General features: G+C 38.9%; 1 protein-coding gene across 8 annotated transcripts in view; it reads left to right on the top strand.

The window, feature by feature from the left end:
- ATP11C (ATPase phospholipid transporting 11C (ATP11C blood group)) overlaps nucleotides 1–24,994 on the top strand; it is a 167,084-nt gene that overhangs the window by 90,913 nt on the left and 51,177 nt on the right. For all 8 annotated transcript variants that reach the window (XR_013825638.1, XM_079909970.1, XM_079909972.1 and 5 more), the window contains exons 6-19: nucleotides 3,064–3,192; nucleotides 4,989–5,092; nucleotides 7,239–7,289; nucleotides 8,273–8,337; nucleotides 8,692–8,773; nucleotides 9,705–9,855; nucleotides 10,410–10,607; nucleotides 15,594–15,755; nucleotides 16,432–16,583; nucleotides 17,796–17,867; nucleotides 19,735–19,808; nucleotides 21,720–21,823; nucleotides 22,297–22,478; nucleotides 23,563–23,826. Coding sequence is in view for 7 of the 8 variants with exons in the window: in XM_079909970.1 (XP_079766096.1) it covers nucleotides 3,064–3,192; nucleotides 4,989–5,092; nucleotides 7,239–7,289; nucleotides 8,273–8,337; nucleotides 8,692–8,773; nucleotides 9,705–9,855; nucleotides 10,410–10,607; nucleotides 15,594–15,755; nucleotides 16,432–16,583; nucleotides 17,796–17,867; nucleotides 19,735–19,808; nucleotides 21,720–21,823; nucleotides 22,297–22,478; nucleotides 23,563–23,826 (1,790 nt within the window). In the remaining variant the exon portion in view is untranslated. The remainder of the gene's footprint in view (nucleotides 1–3,063; nucleotides 3,193–4,988; nucleotides 5,093–7,238; nucleotides 7,290–8,272; nucleotides 8,338–8,691; nucleotides 8,774–9,704; nucleotides 9,856–10,409; nucleotides 10,608–15,593; nucleotides 15,756–16,431; nucleotides 16,584–17,795; nucleotides 17,868–19,734; nucleotides 19,809–21,719; nucleotides 21,824–22,296; nucleotides 22,479–23,562; nucleotides 23,827–24,994) is intronic.

Here is a 24,994-nt window from a genome sequence, read left to right as displayed (position 1 = left end):
CAACAGTTGTGGCTCATGGGCTCTAGAGTGCAGGCTCAGTAGTTGTGGCACACGGGCATAGTTGCTCTGCGGCATGTGGGATCTTCTCGGACCAGGACTCGAACCCGTGTCCCCTGCATTGGCAGGCAGATTCTTAACCACTGCGCCACCAGGGAAGCCCCAAAATCTGAGTATTTCTGAGGCTGGTCCTATTGACACCTTTATCTTTTGATGATAGGTCATTTTTGTCTTGGTTTTGTGCATCTCATTTTTTTTAAATTGAATTTTGGGCAGTGCATGTAAAAGAATGCTGGAGACCGAGGCAGGTAACCTGTATTTGTGGCCTGTAGTGGGCACACCTATTCTGTCAGCCAGCCCATCAGTGTTGGGGGTTGAGTCAGTCTGGTAAGGAGCTGGCTGGCTTTGGATTTTGCTGTAGCTGTTGATGCTTTCAGTACACCACTGGACTTTAAATGCCTGCAATGCTGGGCTGCCACAGGGTTTTTCTCAGTGTCCCTGTTCCATTCTCTGCTTTCAGCAGGTCCTACATTCCTGAGACACAGTGAATGCCTCTCTCTACGCCCATTCTTCTCCCCCAGTGGTAGATTGCTCTTTCTTGGGGTTCCTGGTGGGAACAGACTGGTTTCTTGGTTCTCCTACTCCATCTCAGTTTTAGGCACCTTTGCCTCAGGGTGGAACTTTCTCAGTACTCTCCTTTTTATCAGTGCTAGGTCCTCAATATGAGGGGGTTTCCTGTCCCATCCCCAGCAGCAGATGGCTTTGCTTCTATCTCCCCACTAGCAGTAGTTACGTTACCCTGAATTGAGACTGTGCCCGGGAGGATTTCTTGCCTTTCTCTTAGGCACAGATGGCTTTTACCTCATATGAGAGAAGGGTCCACAGTTGTAGCATATTTTATGTCTGTTCCTCCACAGCAGTCATTCACAACCTGTATGCCTGTACCAGTGAGGAAGGCTCTTTTAGGCCTCCTGTCCTCATGCTATCTCATGAGCACTCAGTGGATGCCTGTAGAGAACTGATATGTGCTTATGGTCTCCTCTTTTCTCTCAGGCTTGCAGAGGTTTGAAACTGTCACGTTGGCCCCTACCAAGCCTTTTACAGTTGGTTAAAAATCTAGTTATTTTCTTCCTAGGCACTTTTATGGCAGTCGTCTCTTCCTCCTGTGCTTCGTCAATTGTGAAACAGTTTATTTCTCCTCTCTCTCCTCAGAGGGACTTTTCACCCTTGAAATTCAGTTCATTTGGTTGCCCTGCAACCTCAGCTCTCTGATGAACTCCAAAAAAATATGATTCTGTTGATTATCTGGCTTTTCCTAATATTTATGACAAGGGATAGTGATGTTCTCTTGTGGCTTTGTACATGCTAAGTGGAAACAACTCTAGAGTTGATTGTCTAACTGGACCATGTTGTTCCCTTTCTTTAAAAGTCCTTTCCCAGTCTCCCCTTGCCTTCAGGGTGAGGCCTAAACCCCTGACCCTGACCTGTCAGGACTTTTGTGATCTGGCCCCTGTCCATCTTACCAGCCTTAACTTGCACTCCAGGTGCAGGGATCTTTTCATATCTGAGCGAATCATTGTCAATGTTGTAGAAGAAATTCTGTTTGTGGTTTTTATTTATCAGTGCCTGAGAATCATGTTCCGTTCTTCTAAGATGCTTTAGGATTTTGTTTGTTATTTTTCTTCTGTGTATTTAAGCATAGATTGTGGCTTTGTGTAAGCAACAGAAGTGTTTGTGTATGTGAGGAAGGAAAGATCCAAGAAAATAAAATATTATTTACAAATTAGTTCCATTATTGATACTGTTGCTCTTGGCTACTGATTAAGATTGGCAAAGAAAATAAAATTGTTCCTGAATAGACCTTGAAATCCTCGTCTTCATCTGCCAGATTGTGTGTAGCAATTGGAAGGCAGGTGTGTCATTTGTTAGTTCAGCATTTCACAACCAGTGTGCCAGAGTTGGTGAGCCAGATATTGTGACTGACTCTCTCCTAAAGTGGGTTGTCTTCTGTCACCAGCAGCCTCCTCCCTTTATCTGGAAGTGCTGTACAAAAGGGTTACTTGTCGTTTTCTGTGTGTGCCACGACATGGAAAATGTTGGAATGCACTGGGCTGGATAATTTCTTACATCCTTCTAAAAAAATTTTATGACTATTCATAAGTTGGAAGTAAAGCAGTTGTAGGATATTAGTAATAATTATAATTAGCAACTACCAGAGGGTGAATATATGCCAGGCACTTTACGAAACACTTTACCCGTATCCTCATTTCATACTCCAGCCAATCCTATGAGGTAGTTGCAATCATCAAAGACACTTAACCTAAGGTCATATAGTTAAGTGGCAGAGCTGGGACATAAAGTCAAGTAGTGAAGATCTGTGTTTTAATCATCATGATTTATTTCCTACATTATTAAGTTATGCGCTAGAAATGGTTCGTGGTTTCTTCTCTCATGTTTTTCCTCTACTTGAGCTTTGGGTACTTGCTCATAGCAGATGAATTGTTGGAAAATGACCTATTTGAAAAAAGTATTTTCAAATGTTATGGGTAACATAAACACCTCTCTAAGCGAGATTTTCTGAGCACTGAAGAGAGAACTATGACCCCAAAATAATAGCTGTTATCACTTGGAAGGCAAAGCATTTTGAAATATTTATCTATGATGCAGAGTGGGAATGTGGCTGACCAGTGTTCATGAAGTGCTCAAGTTAAGATGTGTAGATTTTCTTGATTCATTCATGAAATGATAATGGCCATTCTCTTATCAAACACCAATGCCAGAAACAACAGAGAGCAAAAGGGTCCCTGGATGCTGAAATCATTTGTTAGAGATTAAAGTTCAATACTAAGGTAATCTAAAAGCATCCTAAGTCATTGTAACCTTAAAGAGGATTCTGAATGTTGAGTGATATTCTTTCATGACCTTTCACATGGTATAGGATGCTGAGACAGTCTAAGCCCTAGAGGAGGAGAGGTCTTTTGCTACTGTTTTGACTTTAGTTTGAGGTATAATGAATGCTTTGTTTGGAATTAAGAATATTTATATTTATTTTGCTCTCTATGCTAGGTCGGTGATGTAGTAGAAGTACAGGCAGATGAAACCTTTCCCTGTGATCTTATTCTTCTATCATCCTGCACAATTGATGGAACCTGTTATGTTACTACTGCAAGTCTTGATGGGGAATCCAATTGCAAGGTAATGGAGATTAAACCTTGCCTAAACATTTTGAGCTCAGGATAGTTAATCATACAATACTCCATCCCACTGCCCCCTAATCTTTTATCTTATTTTTTTCCTGTTTGTGTAAGTGTTGTATTTGAGGACAGCTTTTATATAACTGTCTTTGAACTTCTAAGCAAATACTCAACTTTGGGGGAAAGGGTGGTGTTGGGTGAGGAAATCCACACCCCAAATAAAAGCCACCACATTTTTGATAGCACTGTTTGCATTTCATATTGACACTAACCCATTCAATATTTTATTTAGGCTTTTAAAAATGAAAGTAGTCTTAGGCTGAAACTATATAACTATGAAAATAACTTCACCCTAAGGTACTCTAACCTTACAGTTTGATCTGTTTTTATTTTTAAAGTGATGACTATCTTCTTGAAAAAAATGTTTATTCCTGGCATATAGAAAATCTAACCTGGAATGGTTTGATTACTTTTTAAAAATACCTTAGGGTGTAGTTTGACAAATATTTGCTTTATTTCAACTAGGAAGAATTATAAATATGTTAGAGTAAATTTGTTCAAACTGGGGGATAAGTTATGTCCTTGGTACTTTCCGGCACTGTCAGTTCTTGGCTATCATCCAGAGCTCCACAGAGCATGAACATGTATCCTCTATATGCTGCCTTTAAGGAAGAATACTAATGTGCTCACCTCTGTGTGTATCCTTGGGGGCTTTCCTCTGCTTGTTTATTCCATCTGGAGTTGAGGACCAGGACTCAGTATGTGGGAAAGGAACTTAAATGCCTGTTAGATAACTAATTTTTTTCTTCAGGGGCATGGTGATGAACTAGTCCCATTTAAACTACTGAAGAACAAAGTTGTATTTGAGGGAATGTCAAGATAAAAATCGAGAAATCTACCTAAAGATTTCCTAATAGGGAAAAAGTTGTTTAGAGGCAGAAAACTTTCAAGTGGTTTCATTTTCCAATTAAGTTGATCTGATAAATCAGCTAAAAGTACATAGGTTTTCCAAGTCAGGAGATAGTTTCAAATGTAGCTGAGGCACATCCATAATATTCTCCGAAGACTGTGCGCAACAGCTTTCCCTTCAGCATAAGTGGTGCAGTCTTTGAATCTGCGTCAGCCCTTCTTTGATGATTTATAAATGGGTTCATTGGAGCCTGCCTTGAGTTCTGGGTCAATCAAGTAAGTACATAATATACATTAGTAGAATATTCTAACTGTCTGACTAAGGCAAGACACATCATCTCCCTGCTCCTTACGTAAATTGTAGCCACTCAAAGCATTTTCAAGATCATTAATTTTGCTGTTTGTATAATGGAAACTATTGATGAATTTTTTCTTTCTGTTAGCAAAAATGTTAGCATTCTTAAGACCAAAAGGGTTATGTTCAATTCTTATGTGTATGTTAACATCACCATACACTATGGTGAGCAAAATAATAGGTCTCAGTTCTATAAATAGGAGAAAAAAATGCATTAAATTTTTCATGGGGTTTTCAGTTAATTATATGCATGCTGCAAATGGAATTCTCTCTGCTGTCAGTATCAAGAAAAGTTTTTAGTTTTCTCATTGTCTTTGAAATCCCCTTGTAGCAGAGTTATCGTTCTAATTATTTGTAATATATTTTAAGAATAATACCATCAAGTTTATTTAGTTGGAAATGTGCATCAATATTTGTATCATTCTGCCAAAGCCTCTTACTAAAAACATACAGTGTTCATGAAATCAAGTGGGTATACGATTACACTTTTTTTGGGGGGGGCTGTTTTTGCTTTTTCTTCTGCTTACATCTAGACACATTATGCGGTACGTGACACCATTGAACTGTGTACAGCCGAATCCATTGATACCCTCAGAGCAGCAATTGAATGTGAACAGCCTCAACCTGACCTCTACAAGTAAGAATTACCTGGTTTCATTTTACTGCTGTCTGATGGCTTTGCTTCTCTTTGCCGCCAGTATTGCAAAGAAACACCCACCATTTACCAGCCTCCTTGCATTTGTGTTTTTATGAGCTGTTCCTTCCTTCTGGCAGGCAAATGAATCAAATCAGCCTTGTTCACTACCAGCCTAAGATAAATCATTGTGGGCCCAGGCATCTTACTTGTGGTTTTTCTTTTATTATTGTTATTTGTAGACATGGCCGTCCATCACATTTTAAGATTATGTAATCCCGTAAGGCTGATCTATCAAACTCATGCATTAGCCAGAGTTAATTAAAACAAAAATAAACCACTTTATGTGTCATCCAACATTAAAGAGAGAAGGAGATATGGAGCCATGCAATTAGTAGGCACTTCGCCCTTTTTTATGAGGATCATGATGAACTGAGTATTGTATATAGGCTGTTTCTTGTCCAAAGTGAACAGTTAAGTTGAGGGAGCAGTGAAATGGTGCGATTTCCTCTATTTTGCTATAGTTAGGTTTTCTGGAGTCGATTTACTCATTCACAGTCATTGTGGGTTGTCCAAAAATTTGGCATTTGATTTTTAAGACTGGTTACTTTGGTTGATTAGAGCATGGTGTTAATGAGGATAGAATAATATGTTTTATCCCCAAGTGGGCCAATTAATTATATTCTATTCCACCTTTACAGATGGCATCCATCACTCATGCCAGCCATCTGGTTAATGAATGCTGTTGGTCATAATAGGGGACCAAATGGCGGGATGTGGCTTACGACAGTGCCCAGTAGTGGAAAAACAAAGTATTCATCCTACTACATGAATAATACCCTCCCTCCTTCCCATCATTCCTTCTTTCCTTTTTCCCTTCTTCTTCTGTATCTACCTTGATAGTAGGAACTTAGAATCACAAGGCAAAATAGCTGTTCCCTGCCTTTAGGGAACTCACAGTTTGCAAAGGGGATAAAACAGTAAAGCTAGGCTTACAGTACAGTGAGATAATGAAGGTGAGTAAAAGGCCCATAGAATCACAGAAAAGGGAGTGACTGATTTTGCCTGAGTTAGACAGTAATATACATCCTTGCATATTCATAGGGTAACTCCTAAATTTCAGTTACCTTAAATATGAAGGAGATTTTTAGTGAGGGAAGGTTATTCCTAATTTCTCTAGACTAGATTGAGTACCCTTGGTATGTGACTTCAGAATACCTTGTACTTCCACCACCCTAGCGGTCATCACTTACATTGTAATTGCCTGATTGTCTGTTTTAGGGCAAGGAACACATTTTTCTTGCTTATTAGCAAACATAGTAATGGTGCAATTAATACATGATGAATGAATGAGCAGACCTTCATATTTTGTGTGTTTAGTAATAATCAATTTTTCTGAAAAAATTCTAATGTAAGTTATAAAATACTCATAACATTCTTGTTAAGGAGGATTTAGAGCTTTTTACCCTATTTTTCAGAGATGTAGAGTACCATATGCATAGCCATATAGCTGATCACTTGGTCAGATCAAGCTGAGTATTCAGATCAGCTACAAGACAGTTTGGAAATTTCCAAGATGGTAATCAAGTGTTCCCTAATGCGGGTGGTTCTCAAACGGTGATCCCAGGCCAGCAGTATCAGCATCGCCTGGGAACTTGTTGGAAATACAGATTCACATTCTTACCTGAACCATAAGCTTGGGGATGGGGCCCAGAAATCTGTGGTTTAAGAAGCCCACCAGTAATTCTGATGCATGCTCAAGTGAAAGAACTACTGAACTAATGGTTTTAAAAGTTGCTTTAGCACCAGAAACCTTTCTTCACATGAATGTGAAATAGAAACCAATTATTTATATGGAGTATAGATGAGAGGGGTAATGTGTGCATGCACGGTGCCAAGTAGATGTTGAAAATCAATTTAGAATCTTTGTTTACATTCTTATAATCCATAATATTTTTAAAATTAGTTGAAAATGTTACATACCATATTGGTTCAACTTAACTTTTTTTAAAAAGAAAGACAATAGGCGTTCGTAGTTCATTGTCTTATCTCTACTTGCATTTTTTGTATTTTGATTCATTCCCATATTTGGGGCAAATAGATTTTATCTAGATATAGAAACACGTGTGCTTTTATGTTCTTTTTGCAGGTTTGTTGGCCGAATCAGTATCTATAGTAATAGTCTTGAAGCTGTTGCCAGGTTAGTTTATAATTCCTTTAATCTGTCCTTTTGGGGGGAGCAATGTTTCTCTTTTAAGCCCATTAAAATAGTTGAATACTTTCCTCTATAGAAAGGGATGTAAAGGTGAATAACCCTGGAGTAACTAGCCACTAATGGGTCTTAAGTAGCTGACCTTGTGATTGGTAGCAGCTCAGAGTGTGTGTGTCCTGGGAGGGGGGTGGTGTTGGAAGTGATGCTGAGGGTTTCTAAAATTGTAGAGCTCCAGACACTTTGACCAATAATCCCAGATATGTTCTAAGCACTGTATTTACTGTCCTTGGCTGTGCAGTGCCTGACAATATTGGAAGTATATCTGGAGAACAGTGTGTTACGGGAGAGTAATTTAGGCAGGAGATAAAATGCTGGGAGAATTAGCTGGACTTAAGTAAAATGAAAGGTTTAATCATTTATAATGTAACAATTCACGGAACAAGGGGTGTTTTCTTCCCTCTTCTATCATCCAGTTAATTATCTCAACTTTTCCACTTGGCCTTTATAGCCAATACTCAAAAGGAGGTTAAAGAAACACCGAGTGCCCAATGATCCCCCGAAAGGCGTGTTTACTCTCTATAAATATGGCAGTGTGTCTTTCCCACCTTGACATTTGCTTTCCCAGCCTTTTACTGTCACCTTTTCTTTCTGTTTCTTGATGTCTGCTGTTCTGTCCCGTTCTTGTCTTGCTGTCTGTGACTCATAATCCTTTTATCTCTATGCATCTCTTTACCTCTGTGTGTTGCTGGCTATTCCTGTACTGTGTGTGCTTCCATCTGTGCTGTACCCTCAAGTAACTTCAGAGGGAAATATCTTTCAGCTGATCCTGTGTTAGTAAGCATATGATATAAGTAAACAGATACATTCTGAACCTTTTGGAGATAGATGTAAGTTAGGGCAAAATATGTCACCAAAGTTGATGGTGCTATTTGTTGGGCTGTTTGGATAAGTTGTGTTCATTTTTTGTTTAGGTCTTTGGGACCTGAAAATCTCTTGTTGAAAGGAGCTACACTAAAAAATACCAAGAAGATATATGGTGAACGTTTTTTAAGATATACTTACTAGAAATATGTCTTTTTTTTTTTGAAATATGTCTTTTAAAGCCTGTGCCTAAATAGTGCGGTTAAAAATTGAACATGGCATTTAATTCCATTTAATCTAAGCCTATTTTTAGGTGTTGGGAATTTATAAGATGGTAAACTAACTTGAAAACTATGACAAACTATGCAGAATTAAAATTATACTATAAATGATATATCAACTGGTGAATAGAAGAGAGTTTAGAATTCCTACTTTTATAGAGTGAAAGAATTGGTAGATCCAACTGGGTGGGGAGTTGGGTTGGCAATCTCATTGGAAACCTAATATTCATCATATTGTTATTCCTTAGGAGTTGCTGTTTACACTGGAATGGAAACCAAAATGGCATTGAACTACCAAGGGAAATCTCAGAAACGTTCTGCTGTTGAAAAGTTAGTGTACAACACAATTTCTTTAGTTGTTATTGAACTGAAATTGTTACTTCTCAGTAATTCTAAATAACAACCATAAGCAAAAACAACATAACTTGTAATAGTGCTACCAGTTTGAGTACTTTTTGTGTTCCAGAAACTGCTCAGTGATTTGTATGTCTGATTTGGTTTAATCCTCTGAGCAACTCAGAGTAATTCCTGTTAGCCTGTCCACTTTATAGATAGAGAAATAGTCGTAGAGATGATAAGTGATTTACCTAAGCTCACTTAGCTATTCAAGGGCAGGGTTTAGTTGAAATTTATTCTCTTTTGCTGCTGGATAATGGTTTGGGGTCCTCTTGTTGCTATATGTAAGGAGGTTGTGCAACACAGATAATAGTCTCCTGGCAGATATTGAAGTGGTACATGACACACACCTTCAAGCCAGTCGCCACTGGCACAGACCTCACTCTCCTGTTGGCATGGATATCCAGTATATCAGTGATACCCTCTCCATAGCTGTACTTTCAGACTAAAAGAATCCACACTAAGCTTGCAGGTTTCACATTTGCTCCTCTACCCTCTATTCCAAACCTTTAGGATTCAGGGAAATGGAAACAATCTACTCCTTCTATAAGGATGGAGTAGGTAGTGTGTGTGTGTGTGTGTGTGTGTGTGTGTGTGTGTGCGCGCGCGTTCTGTCACTTTATAGGGTCCTTACTAAAGGTGTGTTGAGCCATTGCACTTTGGGTTGGGGCTAGGGCCGGCTTTTCCATTTTCCCACTCAAGAATAACGCGTTAGCAGTGATAACAGGTTCATCCATACAGGTCTGTGCTATGGTTACACGTCGTACACAGGAGAAGCTTTAGAAACCTGAACAGTTTAGTCTATACCTGGTTGATATCTTAAGTAATTAAATGGTTTTTAAATCCATAACATCTTATTTTTCAGATCCATTAATGCCTTCCTGATTGTGTATTTATTTATCTTACTGACCAAAGCTGCAGTATGCACTACTCTAAAGTATGTTTGGCAAAGTACCCCATATAACGATGAACCTTGGTATAACCAAAAGACCCAGAAAGAGCGGGAGACTTTGAAGGTAATTTGTTTTATGCTGAAAAATTTAACCCTAGCACATTGTAACAGAGACACCCTTTATTGAAATGCTGCTCAGATAATGATACCTTTGGTATTTGGGTTTTCTCTTGGTTGTATGGTAGCCCCAAGCATTAACTGTTTAAGAAATGTTAGAACTTTTTGTTTTAACCCTAGGCATCTATCCTTGTTTTTAATTCTTTGGTTAAGAGTTTTAAGCAATTGGGCAAGAAGGTCTGACATGTTATTATATTATGAACTTGTGATATATCATGATAGGAACATAATGGGTGCCTACATTCATATTGAGGGGTGGGAGGAGCAGAGAACTTAAGGAAGTGGAAAGTGTTAAGTCAAGGTACATTCGCTGAAGAATAGTGACAAAATTCAGTGTGTTGTAAATGTTGTTTTCATGTACTGTGAAAATGTTTACCAATGATACAGTGTCGTTGGGAAGAGCAGTGCTTTCAGCGTTGAAATTAAAAGATAGAAAGTTTATATTACACTTGCTTGATGGAACTGTGCATATAATCAGCATGAACTATTTCTTTTGTTTAGGTTTTGAAAATGTTTACCGACTTCCTGTCATTTATGGTTCTGTTCAACTTTATCATTCCTGTCTCCATGTATGTCACAGTAGAAATGCAAAAATTCTTGGGCTCCTTCTTCATTTCATGGGATAAGGACTTTTATGATGAAGAAATCAATGAAGGAGCCCTGGTTAACACATCAGACCTTAATGAAGAACTTGGTCAGGTTAGAACTTATTTTTACTTAAAATAAGTTAACATAGTGAACTTATTTCTTGTAGTCTGGATTACCAATGTATGTGACCATTTCACATTTGGAAATGTGATTCAACGAAAATTCCTTTATGCAGGCATGTAACGAAGGCAAGCGATGTTTTCATAACTATAACGTCAATTATTTTGCTGGCATTTTGAAATCAGTGTTTTGAAAGAACACCAATTTATGTATTAAATTTGAACGTTATGGAAATTCTCTTTAAAACTCACCTGGTGGTGTTGCTAGATTATGGGCTATTGCTTTGGAACAGGAAACATGTAGTCTTCATCACCATCTGTAATCATTTAGGGATAGACTATGGGACAGTGGAAATAAAGCTATTTTTTAAATGCATTTTGTTCTATAAACAAAATTGACCAGAGTTGTCCTATGGACATTTTCTTTGTACATTTCTGATCAGATGGAATATAGACCTAGAAAGCAGAGTTGTTTATTCCAGTGTAAGAATTTAAATGAAGGGAAAACGTGAGGGCGTGCACTCCTCTAAATGCTTTTTGCTTCATATACCAAGGTAGTCCAGGCTTTGACCTCGCTGCTAACCCAGGTTGTTTTCAAATGCAGTGCAGTCTAGCTGTAATTCTTCAAGTGATGACTTCTTTGGTGCTTTTCTTATCAGTATTGAGAAAAGTTTTTCCCTTTGTCTGAATTTACTGTGTGTCACGTAATGATCTTCACAAGCTGAGGGGATTTTTTGGCTTGCATTTAATTCTCTTGATATTTAGAATGTCAAGACTGTGGAAATATCATTTCTGTGACTGGGAGATGCAAATTCAGTTAATGGAACTGTATGGCTGGAATAGGGCCTCACACTCGTTTTGAATGGTGGCGATTTGCGCCTGTGCCTGAAAACTCTCCTGAATTCAGTCCCCCTCCACCCCCACTCTGTATTTCTGTTCTTTACACAGCCTTTGACTAAACCAGAGTACCCTCTTGACAACTACAGTCACAAGGGTGAAAGGACTCTCCAGATATCATTATGTTGAAACCTGACTCTAGGACTACAGGATCCCAGACTGTGGCATCTGCATTCCACAGAGATACTGAGTCACTAAGGATAGAATAAGCAATGAATGAACGAATGCTTTTCCCTTAGATATTGTTCCCAGAAGTTTCTTTTGTAGGTCACTTCAGCTGCCACAGCTGACCTTAGCCTTTTTAAACCAGAAGTTTTCATCCAGGGAAAGCTGAGTAGAACTACTGTAGTCCCAACAAAAGGTATCAATCTGCAGCTTTTTTGCATGGGAAAAAAAAAATGAGTTATAAGCCACCTCTGGTGAACTTATCCCTGACAGCTGATTTAGTTGACTAGATCTGCCTATTCTAAATCCAGTGCCTGGCTATATGGATTAAGCTACCCAAGGGTGAACATGGCTAGTCCCAGGCTACTGCAAATAGAACAGCCATCATTCCACATGTGGCACCTAATTCTCACCAGAGACAAGCAGGATATCCAGGCCAGATCTCCACCTCAGCAGATTCCATCTTACCTATGGGAACGTAGTCTTGTTCCTATCATCTAGACTTATTCACACTGCAGAACGTAAAGTAGAGCTTTGGGTAATGATGTAGTCAGTTTAATCAGTGAAAAGAAACTACAGTTTTCATTTCAGCCACCACTTCTTTCCCCCGCCAAAACCTGCTTTTCTGGATGTGACTGTCATTTAGTCACTTATAAGGTAATAACCAGACCACCACTTCAGTTTGTACAGTGCAAAAACAATTTGCCATCATGATCAGCTTACATGTGTAGAAACTACCTAAATGAAAATGCAAAGAAGTCTTGAAATGGTTTCTTAGGACATTTAGCATTTCATGGACCAGTATACACGAAATTAAGTGTAACCAGTTTCCTCCTTGATGAGTCATAATTTAAAATCTGTAGGGCTTTTATGTTACTTAAAAGCAGTGTCAGTTAGTTTCGATCAATACCATTGCAAACACTTGCTTAACCTCTTCCAAAGTGACCCACAATGGTATTAAAAAAAAATAGGAAGATATATTTAGGACAGTGTCGGTCTTTGACTTGAGAAACAAAAAGAAGTAGACTGCTCAGTTCAATTGTAAAAGAATGGGGTCTTTTATGATCAGACGTCAGTCCTTTAGACAGCCAAATGGTTTCAACTTTGAAAAAATGGTGGGGATAGCCTCCTCCTTCATATCCCCTCCCAGTCTCGCAGCTATGCCCAGTGGTGTGTCAGAGTATATCCTGTGATTCCAGTAATTCAATCCAGTGGTTATATATTAAACTTCTGTGTTATCTAAGATATGTTCTTGGCACTGGGGTTACTATTATGAAGTAAGCGAGAAACCCTTGAGTTGTTCAACATCTAGTTGGGGAAACACACATATCGTAGCCTAACTATAGCAATGTGACGATAATCAGAAAAATCAGGGAATGTGAAATGATGGAAAGAGTCTAGTGCTGTGTGATTTTGGTCAAGTCAACAGCAGTGACAATCTACATCTGTATAACACTTACAAACTTATTTAGTAATCTTTACAGCCTTGTGCAGCAGGTTTGATTATTTAAGGCTAATATTTAATGTACAGAGAGATGAGATTTTTCCAAGGTCACAAATTTAGTAGGTGGTGGAGCCACAACTCCAGTCCAAGTTCTTCACTAGGTTAAACAATGTGAAATTTTTTGACCAATTTTGACCTGTAAACTAGGTGAATTCATATGTGTTCAACCTTTATTTTAGGGCTCTTTCTATTCTGAACAGCTGTCTCACTTTAGGCTTTCTATCCATAAATTGATGGCTTTGAGCTTGCTGATAGAGAAGGGCCTTTCCTGTAACTGGCTCAAACCTACCACTAAAGAGGAAGAGGCTGTTGAGAGTCAGAGGCAAGCAGTAGCCTCTGACTTGTCGGCCCACACTCTCCTTTAAATATGAGAATACTTTTTAATAATAGCCAATCCTCTCCTCCCCTTGTTCTGAGTATAGGGCATATATTAGATCGGTGGTTCTCAAAGCATGATCTCAGGACCAGCATCACCTGGGAACTTATTAGAAGTGCACATTATCTAACCCCACCCCAGAGCTACTGAATGAGAAACTCTGGGGATAAAGCCCAGCGATCTGAGTTTTAACAAGCACCCTCCTAGTGAGTGTGATGCAGACTACAGTTTGATAATTACTCTATCAGGGTATAGTTGGTTGGCCTATACCTGTGAGATTAATTGTACACAGATCCATAGTGCACAAAATGTTATATATAGGCAAACACTTTATTTAAATACACTTTACTTTTATTTATTTATTTATTTATTTTTGGCTGCATTGGGTCTTCGTTGCTGCGCGCAGGCTTTCTCTAGTTGTGGTGAGCAGGGGCTACTCTTCGTTGCGGTGCATGGGCTTCTCGTTGTGGTGGCTTCTCTTGTGGCGGGGCACGGGCTCTAGGCGCACAGGCTTCAGTAGTTGTGGCGCGTGGGCTCAATAGTTGTGGCTCTCAGGCTCTAGGTGCGCAGGTTCAGTGGTTGAGACGCACGGGCTTAGTTGCTCCGCGGCATGTGGGATCTTCCCGGACCAGGGATCGAACCCGTATTCCTTGCGTCGGCAGGCGGATTCTCAACCACTGTGCCACCAGGGAGTCCCTGCACTTTATTTTTTAAAGCTATTACCTTTGTCATCTATAAAAGATTTCGAAATGGGTTAATGCTCATCCAAGTGCAGGAGCCACAACAACACAGGACAACCTTCCGGGGGAAATGAAGGTTAATAATTTTGATCAGAATAAAAAACCGAAAGAATTTCATTTTAACTGGAAAAATCTAAATGATACAGGAATAATACCACTTGGATTAATTTAAAGAGAGAATTCAAACTTGGCTGGCTAACAGGAAAAACAAGAGAAGACTGGAATGCTATATTTGTGCCAGTGCTGCTACCGTGAAATGCTTTGAAAAATAATTAGAAAGCAACTACTGCTGCAGTTCATCTCTTTCTCCCTTACATAATAAAAACCTTAATCTTGTACTTATGCTTATTCCTGTCAGCCCATAATTTTAACTATTTAAGTATAAATTTCCAAAAAGGAGGATAAAATTGTGGGTCTCCAAAAGCCAGATGTTATAAATAGAAGAGATAAAAACTGAGATAAAATGAAAATGCTCAAAATGGCTTATTTTACATGGGAAATTTATTTCATAGCCTATTTTTTCCATTATTTATGAAAGTATGCTTATACTTTAGCCTATCATTATAAACTCTGCTCCTTCTTTTAATTTGGAAATTTTTTGGAGGAGTATCTGAAAATATACATAGTACGTGGAAGAAATTTCATTTATATTTTTAATCATCATTGACTTACTGTGTCTCATTAAGTAACATTATTTCCCCATCTGTCTATATTCTGTAACTCTTATATACATTCTATGCCATAATGCATTTTACTTCAATCCAGTATATTTATAGAAAATTTTACTTTTCAAAGAAAGGTTTTGTTACATCCCAGTTAGTTTAAGTTCCTATTCAATATGTTTTCTGTGTGTGTGTGTGTGTGTGTGTGTGTGTGTGTGCTCGCGCGCACGCATATGTCAGTGTGTCAGAGAGAGAGAGAGAGAGAGAAATAATGGTCAGTAAATTGTTTCCCACTTGGAAAATTGACTTTTCTTATGTTAACTTCTTTATATCAAAACAGGTCGGTGTTAAATTGAAGGGGTCTTAGTTTGATAAAATAACCACATTTTTCCTGCCTATTAATCTCCTACATTTGAGTAAGTCTACCTTAGACATGTGATACTATTTCAGTATCTTTAAAAATACTTCCTCATTTCTCATTCATCTGATAATATTACTTCTGTAATTACCTGACATTTGACAAGTTTTTAGAAAAGGTGATTTCTACGGATATGAGAATATCCTTATAGTTATGCCTTATAGAAAATTAATCACATTGAAGAAAGAATGCATATGTTTCTGTTCTTGTTTTTAGGTGGATTATGTATTTACTGATAAGACTGGAACACTCACTGAAAATAGCATGGAATTCATTGAATGCTGCATAGATGGGCATAAGTATAAAGGTGTAACTCAGGAGGCTGATGGACTCTCTCAAACTGATGGACCCTTACCGTATTTTGACAAAGCAGATAAGGTGGCATTTTCTGCGTTACCATTTTACCTTGAGAAATCAATTTATATAGGCATGTGTTAGCATAGTAGAAATTAAGGATTTGGGCACGTGACATAGACTTTTGAATAACCATCTGTTCTTTCAACTTCACCTTTCTTGTTTTATGGACAACTCCGGAATTTGTAAACAAGTAGAATTTATAAGAGAGCATTATGAAAAATGGCATTTGGGTAAAACTTTCGCTTGACTGTGTGATCATAATTTTTGGTGCTTTATCTTTAAAAATATGAGCTGCTCCAAGAATGATGTCAATTGAAATCATTCAAGTCCCAGCAGTGTCTAGGCATGAAATGAACCAGAGTCTCCCTGCACCTGAGCTATTGCCAGATTGTGAATTAGAATTGAATGAGCTCTTTTAGGCCATGGAGATGTCACTGCTTTGGTATTAGGTGGCACTACGGTAACCTGAATGAGTTAACATAGCCCCTAGGGTGTGTTAGCTGAGAACCAGGCATGTTGGTAGGGACCAGAAGAATATGTAGTTCATTTGAGTATTATGAATTTATAAATTTTTGCTACTCAGTTTGCTGGAGGTTATAACATTCTCTCACATTAATAACTTTTCTCTGTTCATTGACTAGTTACCAAGTGTTCACAGTGAAACTAATATAATCATTTTTCTGTTACTGTTCAATAGAATCGAGAAGAGCTCTTTCTGCGTGCCTTGTGTTTATGTCATACTGTAGAAATTAAAACAAATGATGCTGTTGATGGAGTTACAGAATCAGCTGAATTAACCTATATGTCCTCTTCACCAGATGAAATAGCTTTGGTCAAAGGAGCTAAAAGGTAAGCACGTACGTTATGCTAGATGAATAATTTCGAGAGGTACAGTTCTGCCTATAGTTAACAATATGGTATTTTTCTTCAAAATTTGTTAAGAGAGTAGATCTCATATGTTAAATGTTCTTACCACAAACAACAAAAAAGCAAAGGGGACACAAAGAACCTGAGAAATGTTGGGATATGTCTCTATCTTGATTGTGGTGATGGTATCACAGATGTATTCATGTGTCCAAACTCATCAAATTGCACACATTAGGTATTTGCAGTTCTCTATCAGTTATACCTCAGTAATGCTGTTTTAAAACCCAGAAATAGGGCTCCCCTGGTGGCGCAGTGGTTGAGAGTCCGCCTGCCGATGCAGGGGACGCGGGTTAATGCCCCAGTCCGGGAAGATCCCACGTGCCGCGGAGCAGCTGGGCCCGTGAGCCATGGCCACTGAGCCTGCGTGTCCGGAGCCTGTGCTCCACAGCGGGAGAGGCCACAACAGTGAGAGGTCCACGTACCGCAAAAAAAAAAAAAAAAACAAAAAAAACCCAGAAATAAGTTGTAGAAAATACATTAACACTTTTGAAGAGTAAAAACAATTAAAGTTCTTGTACTTCTCCTGAGAAAGCGAAATCACAGGAGGACAGGAGTTATTTTGTTCCTTCTCTTACTTGCTTCAATAACCTTATAAGTATCCTTATTCTTTAATAAGGAGCCAAGCTACTTTATCTGAAAGTTTGAAAAAAATTCCCAAATCTAACCAGTTAAGACCAAAAAGAAAATAGCAATGTATAGATGTAACTTGCATTACTATTTATGCATTCCAGCCAGAAGTCCAAATATTCATATTATAGTTCGGAAATCCTATAATAATGGCTACTTTTTGTACGACACATGTTCTTGCTGAAGTGCTCCTAGCAATTTTGATATCATTTGGTAACTGAAAGTCCTGTTTTATCCATGAAGCCCAAGCTAATTAAGTGGATTAAAGTCACCCCATGTGTTAGCTACAGAACTGGAATCATAAATTGCCTCTTTCTTGGTTACAATTTGTGACTGGACATTGACTTGCTCTGTGTTAACATCTCAGTGAGTAAAAGGAAGTACAGTTATAGATTGAGATCTTATGAAAGAGAAGAAAACAATAAACAAGTATGAATAATGCCAGTGCAAGAGGAAATTAATTATTCTTTAAAGATACACAAAGGTCTTTTTTATTGTGTTTCGCAGGTATGGGTTCACGTTTGTAGGAATGCGGAATGGTCATATGAGAGTAGAGAACCAAAGAAAAGAAATAGAAGAGTAAGTAGCTCTGTATGTTTGATGATTGTCACTTTCTAACCCCACAGTCCACCTTAGATGGATTTAAGAAGGGCAGCAGAGGGAACTGATTACATCTATAAATGTAGGACTCTGCTCTCCCAGTTCAGAGCTTTATGTAAATGTAGTTGGAGTAGGAGAAGACATTTTTCATAGAATGGCAGAAACTAGCATTTGAGGTGTAAATGATTCCAATTTTGTTCACATATGGGTCCAGTAGCCTGAATGAGCGTCTGCCTGGACTTTTCTGAATTTTAGATGCCATTTCAGGTCTCCAACACATGCTGCAAGAAAAATCAGTGAACAGGCATGAAACCTTCTGCTGTCCAGAGCTCAACCAATCATTCTGGGATTGCAAGCCCTGCCAGACATGGCAGCTTTGGAGTCAGAAGCTTTCTCTTGTTCTAGATGCTTGGGTGTGAGCCTCAGGGCAAGTACTCTGATGCAGCCATAGCTCCACATTTCTTTTTTTTTTTTTTTTTCACTACAGAGACCCCAACAAACAAAACCACCTTGGCTTAATAACGGATTTTAATTAGCCCCTGTGATTAATTTGAATTCTTTATATGAACTTGAAATGTAATTGTCTGACCCCTAGCATCTCGTGAGACCCATCTCAGAAACATGTAACACGTGTAGATGTGCTTAGGGAATATGCCCCTTTGGGAAGGAGTGTTCAAGAGCCAGAGGAACCAGAAGAAGGCTCTTTGGCCTGACTGCCAGGAGCCCCAGGTCATTGTCAAAGTCCAGATTCTAGCCGGTTCACAACAATGCCCCCATGTGGCCAACAACAAATGAGATACTGTGCTACAAGTAGATGTCTTATACATACACATCCCAAAACCAATGACCCGCTCACTCCCATCAAAGAGAAGCTTTGTAGTAAATACTTGTATACAAGTTATTTATTTTCAAGAAATTATTTCCTCACATTTTTTTCTAATAAGTCTTAGAAACTTTCTTCTTCATCCTTTCATCTGGTGAATAGCTTAGCCATTTACACACAAATCTGATCATGTCAATCCACTGTTTATACCCTTCAGTGGATTCCTATTGCCCTTAGGATGAAATCCCAAATCTCTGAAATGGCCCACAATGTTCTCAGGTCCCAGCCCCTGCCTACCTCTCTTGCTACTCCCCTATCAACTAGATCTCAAGCCTTAAATGAACTACTGTAAGTCCCCTCATGGGCCACGTGCTCTCATGTTGCTGTGCCTTTGCACATGCACTTCTCTGTACTCAGAGTGCCATGATATCCTTTCTTCATCGTGTCACTCCTGCAAAACACAGCTCAGGCACCACCTCTTCCAGGAAGCCTTCCTTCAGATGCCTTCTGTCTGTGCTCCCACATCTCCCCTGTGTGTTCCTTTGTTACAGTATTTGCAAGACTAGGGGGTAGTCATCTCATTACCCTCTGTCTCCCTTATCATTTGGTAAGCGCCTTAAGGGAAGATGTGTGTCTCTTCTCCAGCGTCAATCACTGTGCCTGACACGTAGTAGGCACTCCGTAGATGATTAAAATACTTGGCAGGGTGAGACTATTTCTAGACCCTCCCCAGATATAGCTTCGCAGGACAGCTCTTTGTTCCTCATTCCTATGCAGTCAGTCTCTCCTTACTATTTTAAGTTATATAATGAGAAGATATAGATAACCCTTAACCAACACTGGTATCCTCTGACAGCATGTTCTAAGCACAGAGAAATTCCAAAGACACAATGGAAGGCACCCGTTGTGCCCACAACTAGCAACCCTTATCCAAAGAGGAGAGCTCTGTTAACTTAAGATGTTTCTGTCGTGTTTTATCTTGGTCTAGGTATTTCACTTTTCTCTTTTTTTTTTCTATTAAAGGTATGAACTTCTTCACACTTTAAACTTCGATTCTGTCCGCCGTCGTATGAGTGTGGTTGTGAAAACTCAATCAGGTATGCATTTTTAAAACTTGACTTTTTCCATTTGTAGATTTGTATGTTGATCAACTACTTCAAGAGAGAAAAGCATTTAACGTAGTAGTGTATGATTACCGAAAGTCGTGCAAAGCTTTTGTATAAGCCTTAATGTATTTATACAAGCACATGTTCAGTTTGTCAAATTGTCACTGGCAGAACCCCTGGTATGACAATATATGCATTTTCTTGGAAAGTGAACTCTACCCCTCAGTCTTGGATGTCCAGACAGGAACTGAAAGGATGACTTTTTCACAGTTCAGGGTACTAACGAATCACCACCAATGCCTACCTGCAGCAGCCCACTACAACTGGATGGTTTGAGATTACTAGCTGTAGAATCTATGAGTGTAGAGAGTTGCTGGTTATCCCTCTCTGACCTTCCTAATTCCCCACTGCTTTACACTTCCTGGAAACAGGTAAGCTAGAGATGACTAAGGGCCTGACTGCTGGGAAAGGGCATGTGATTTTACTCTAGCAGCCTGGGCTGTTTGTTTAACACAGTAAAGAAGCTTGCCCTTTGCAGGGGAAACAGTACCATCATTTCAGGGTTCCCCCATGTTCTTGGGAGGAGCCATGGTGACTGGGATGCCTTCTGCTCAGATTCAGCAAGACCCATGGGTACCATTCCTGCTTCGTTTGTGGGCTCTCATATTCCTCTGTGTGTGTGTGTGTGTGTGTGTGTGTGTGTGTCTGTCTGTCTGTCTGTCTCCAGGTGGTTTTCCAAAATATCCTTGATTTATTTTCTAGTAATTTACTTTTTAGTATTAAATCTGTTGAAAATGTCTTAGTATGAGAAGGGGAAGATTTAGACAGACCCTTCAGGGAATATATCCTACCTTATTCATACTTTGTGGTGTGACTGCAAAGTCACGATGCTGATTTCATTATATGTGAATGTGGAATTTGTTTTATGACTTTTAAACACATTGTGGCTATGTGAGAGAAAATTTTTTTAAAAACACCTAACATTTGGAATACTTGCTGTTCTTACCTGTATACATGCACGTCCACGTTCTACTGCAGATGGTAAGATGTCTGAGGAAGTGGTCTATCAAGGGCCTTGACCTCAGAGTTACCCTTTTTTAACTTTTTGAACTTAGCACTTTGCCTTATAAGGTCAGAGTGTCCTTTTTTTTTTTTTTTTTTTTTTTGCGGTACGCGGGCCTCTCACTGTTGTGGCCTCTCCCATTGCGGAGCACAGGCTCCGGGCGCGCAGGCTCAGCGGCCATGGCTCACGGGACCAGCCGCTCCGCGGCATGTGGAATCTTCCCGGACCGGGGCACGAACCCGCGTCCCCTGCATCGGCAGGCAGACTCTCAACCACTGTGCCACCAGGGAAGCCCCAGAGTGTCCTTCTTAATGGTACTGTCTACTTTCCTGGGTGCATGGACTGGTATAAAGCTGTACTTGTACTAGCATTCTACAGAGCTATTCTCCAGTTTCCGGTGAAAACCTTCAAGCTACTGTTTTAAAAGCTAATGTGTATAGTCTTTCAAAATGATTTTATCGTGTTTGAGCTTGAGTTTGGTCCTTGACATCTGTAGATGCCACATGTGAACTTTAGACCATGGTTGACAACATCCTCAAAGAGAATTCAGATGCAGCTCCTTGACACAAGCACCGTCTTCTGTGATTCACTTGAAGGAAGTTTCTTTTAACAGAGGTGCATGTTGTAAACTCTGAGATATTAATTATGTCTGTTGGTCCCAAGAGGTGGTGAATGTTGTCCTGACAGAGTGAAGGTCAAGATGGCTGCTTCCATTTGGATGAACATTCCAAGGCAGGCTCAGGATACACAGCTGCTGGGTGGGAGAGGCCACCTTAATAGTTATGTATTATTAAAATCCTAATTCTAAGTAAGTCAAGTACTCTGATTCTTTATTTTAGGAGACATACTTCTCTTTTGTAAAGGAGCCGACTCAGCAGTTTTCCCCAGGGTGCAAAATCATGAAATTGAGTTAACTAAAGTCCATGTGGAACGTAACGCAATGGTGAGCCTACACCCCCTCCCCCCAGTAGATAGAGAAATGCTAGAGATGACTACGTTTATGGATTGCTATTTAAAGGACTATTGAAATGAATTTTAGCTTATTTTTATGGCCTATTTTTATATTTGGGGATTTTGTAATATTATTTTCCTTATTTTAATATAAAACATCCTGGAGCAAGTTTCTGTTCAGAATTTGCACCCTTTGAAGACTTTTCAAGAACCTTTGTTTTATGTTCTGCTTTTTGTTTGTTTTTTTTCTTAACCCCAAGAGCTATTATTTTGTTATTCCGAACCTAATTGAATGTTAACGCAATGCAATCTGTTCTTTCTTTTTTTTCCCCTTTTTTAACTAAAAAGGAAATTAGTCACAATTTCTCTTTTGTGTGGTAAAGCAAGAGTATTTAAAGAGTGTGTTTTGTTTGTTTGTTTTTATTCATTATTTGGATAACTAGAGATCTCCTACCTTGCTTCTAGGATGGGTATCGGACACTTTGTGTAGCCTTCAAAGAAATTGCTCCAGATGATTATGAAAGAATTAACAGACAGCTCGTAGAGGCAAAAATGGCCTTACAAGACAGAGAAGAAAAAATGGAAAAGGTTTTTGATGAGATTGAGACAAACATGAATTTAATTGGAGCCACTGCAGTGGAAGACAAGTAACTAGAAAATGATATTCTTGTTATTTTAATGACCAGTCATTTAGGGTGGTATCTGTCCAGATTGGTAATTCATTCTCAAGTTTTGAAATCCATGATTCAGCTTTGTCTGTACATCAGATTTTGAACTGTTTGTGGGAATAATTTTTAAGTTAAACATTTGTGACTTAGAAGAATGAATCTGTCATCTCTAAGGCGTTTTGAGTACTTACTAAGCCACCCTTCATTTATGCAGGTATTTATGAAGTAGTCTTACTGTGCGTAGGAAGCTTTGTGCTAGAGACACCATTTGAGTTGGTGCTTGGTAGAATGGGTACAATTTTGAAAGACAGATGAGCAGAAGGGAAATTCAAGGTTGAGCAAACAACATGAGAGCTCATTCTAACCTGGTTTAACAGACTAGAGCATATTTTTGCATACTTTAAAATAATTTGCCCTAACCATACAGGCTGAGCTCTGCCAGACATGATTATAGGGCTCCAGAATTGATCTGCTTGAAAAAATAAGTTTTAGATTCTATTTTAGGAGTTTTCTAGAAGCTATGAATGCAAATTGTGAGGCTTAACCCAAACATGAAGTTATAAACATATATTCATTGGAAGGTATTAAAGTTCTAATAGAATTCATTTAGTCTAATTTCATTGTTATTCTCTGACCAAAAGGAATGCAAAGTATCACTCTTCTTCTACCCTTGCCTTTCAGAATAATGCTTAAAATCTCCTTCAGAATGGTTGGCTTTCCTAAACTTCCAGCTCCTCAGGGATGGGGATTCGCTAACTTTCTTCAATATCTCATTAGACTGTGTCTGGCCCTTTCTGTTTTGAACCATGTTAAGTATTTGTATCGTGAGATAGAAAACATAAACTTTCCAAACCTCATTGTTTGAAATGTACTTTAATAAGTAAAACTATGCCAGAAAGAGTATGCTCAGAAATGGTAGAGGATATATAAGAAAAACAACTGTTAAAACATGTCAGGACTCCAGAATTGCTATGAATTATAAGGACATTCTCTTTAACAAGCCTTCTTGTAGAATCTGTGTCAGGAATTTTCAAAGATAACAATGTTTCCTTTGTGTTTCCAGGCTACAAGATCAAGCCGCTGAGACCATTGAAGCCCTGCACGCAGCAGGTCTGAAAGTCTGGGTGCTTACTGGGGACAAGATGGAGACAGCCAAATCTACCTGCTATGCCTGCCGCCTTTTTCAAACCAGCACCGAGCTCTTGGAGCTGACCACCAAAACCATCCAAGAAAGCGAACGGAAAGAAGATCGATTACATGAGTTGTTGATTGAATATCGTAAAAAGTTGCTGCATGAATTTCCTAAAAGTACTAGAAGCCTTAAAAAGTAAGAAAGTACATCAATTCGTTATATTTAGACATTGGTACAGATGTAAATCACAGCTGCTTATGCAGAAGGCTCCGTTTTCTGTAATTTATCAGTCTTTGTTTGCAGGTGCTTTATCCTTGTAAGTTAGAACCTTTCCTGAGGACTTGGCTAATGGCCCATTTGAGATTATTTGGCACTTTCCACCTCTTCTTTCATTTAAAAGAAAACCCTGCCCTCCTCATGCTTTAGAAAAGTGGTTCATTTTCTAAATACTTAGGGTCTGGGTACTTATCATTGGTACTCTGTCCTGGTCCATGTTAAGAAAAAATATTCCTTTTCATGGTCTCTTAAATTGAATGTAATAAAATCAGTCTCTAAAACAGTTTCCATGCAGGTCGAAGTCCTGGAGGCATTTTCTGTGTGAATTTTCATGCCCCAGTGCTCCAAAGGAGACCAAATACTTGATAGCATGGCCACTCGACTGCTTTCAACAAGCTGCTTAGGAAGAACCTGTAGAATCTAAGGTTCTCAAGGAAAGCCACTGATCCACAATAATTCAATACCCAGAGTTACATTTTCCTATACTTGACATTGACCAAGGCCTAGCTTTGTCTAAACCCATTACTGGAATTTACCTTGGCCGTAAGCAAATCAGTTTCCTCTTCTGGAATGCCACAGGATGTGTCTGCAGTAAATCCAAAGACCCGTAGATAATATTATTTCACATTTCTTAAGTGCCCTCTTTGTTCCAGGAACAACATTAAGCACTTTAAATTATTCTCATTTAATCTTCACAGCAACCCAGTAACACAATCTTATTTTCTTCTTGTTAGAAATAGGGAAACTAAGGCTCAGAGAGATGAAGTGATTTATTCGAGATAACACAGCTAATAAGGTGTAGAGCAAGTCTACCCAATTCCAGAGCCCATGCTTTTAACAACTATGCTCTATCTGTGTCCTCATCACTAGTGTTTAAACAGACTTTAAAAATGAATAGCCCACATTCATGAGGCTATGGCCAATTTTAAAACAGCTGTTGTTCTTCTGTTACTTGGACATCAGTGAGAGTAAACAGGTTTTTATTAATTGCCTATGATAAATGTTTCCTTCCTTTAACCAAATGGTACTTATAAAGGCAGTCCAGATTACATGTGTTTTACTTGCATTTATCTTAGTCTGCTCGGGC

The sequence above is a fragment of the Stenella coeruleoalba genome (genome assembly GCF_951394435.1).
Source record: "Stenella coeruleoalba genome assembly, chromosome: X".
NCBI classification, from domain to species: domain Eukaryota; kingdom Metazoa; phylum Chordata; class Mammalia; order Artiodactyla; family Delphinidae; genus Stenella; species Stenella coeruleoalba.
Note: the sequence above shows the minus strand (reverse complement) of the source record. Positions and strands in the feature narration are given on the sequence as shown.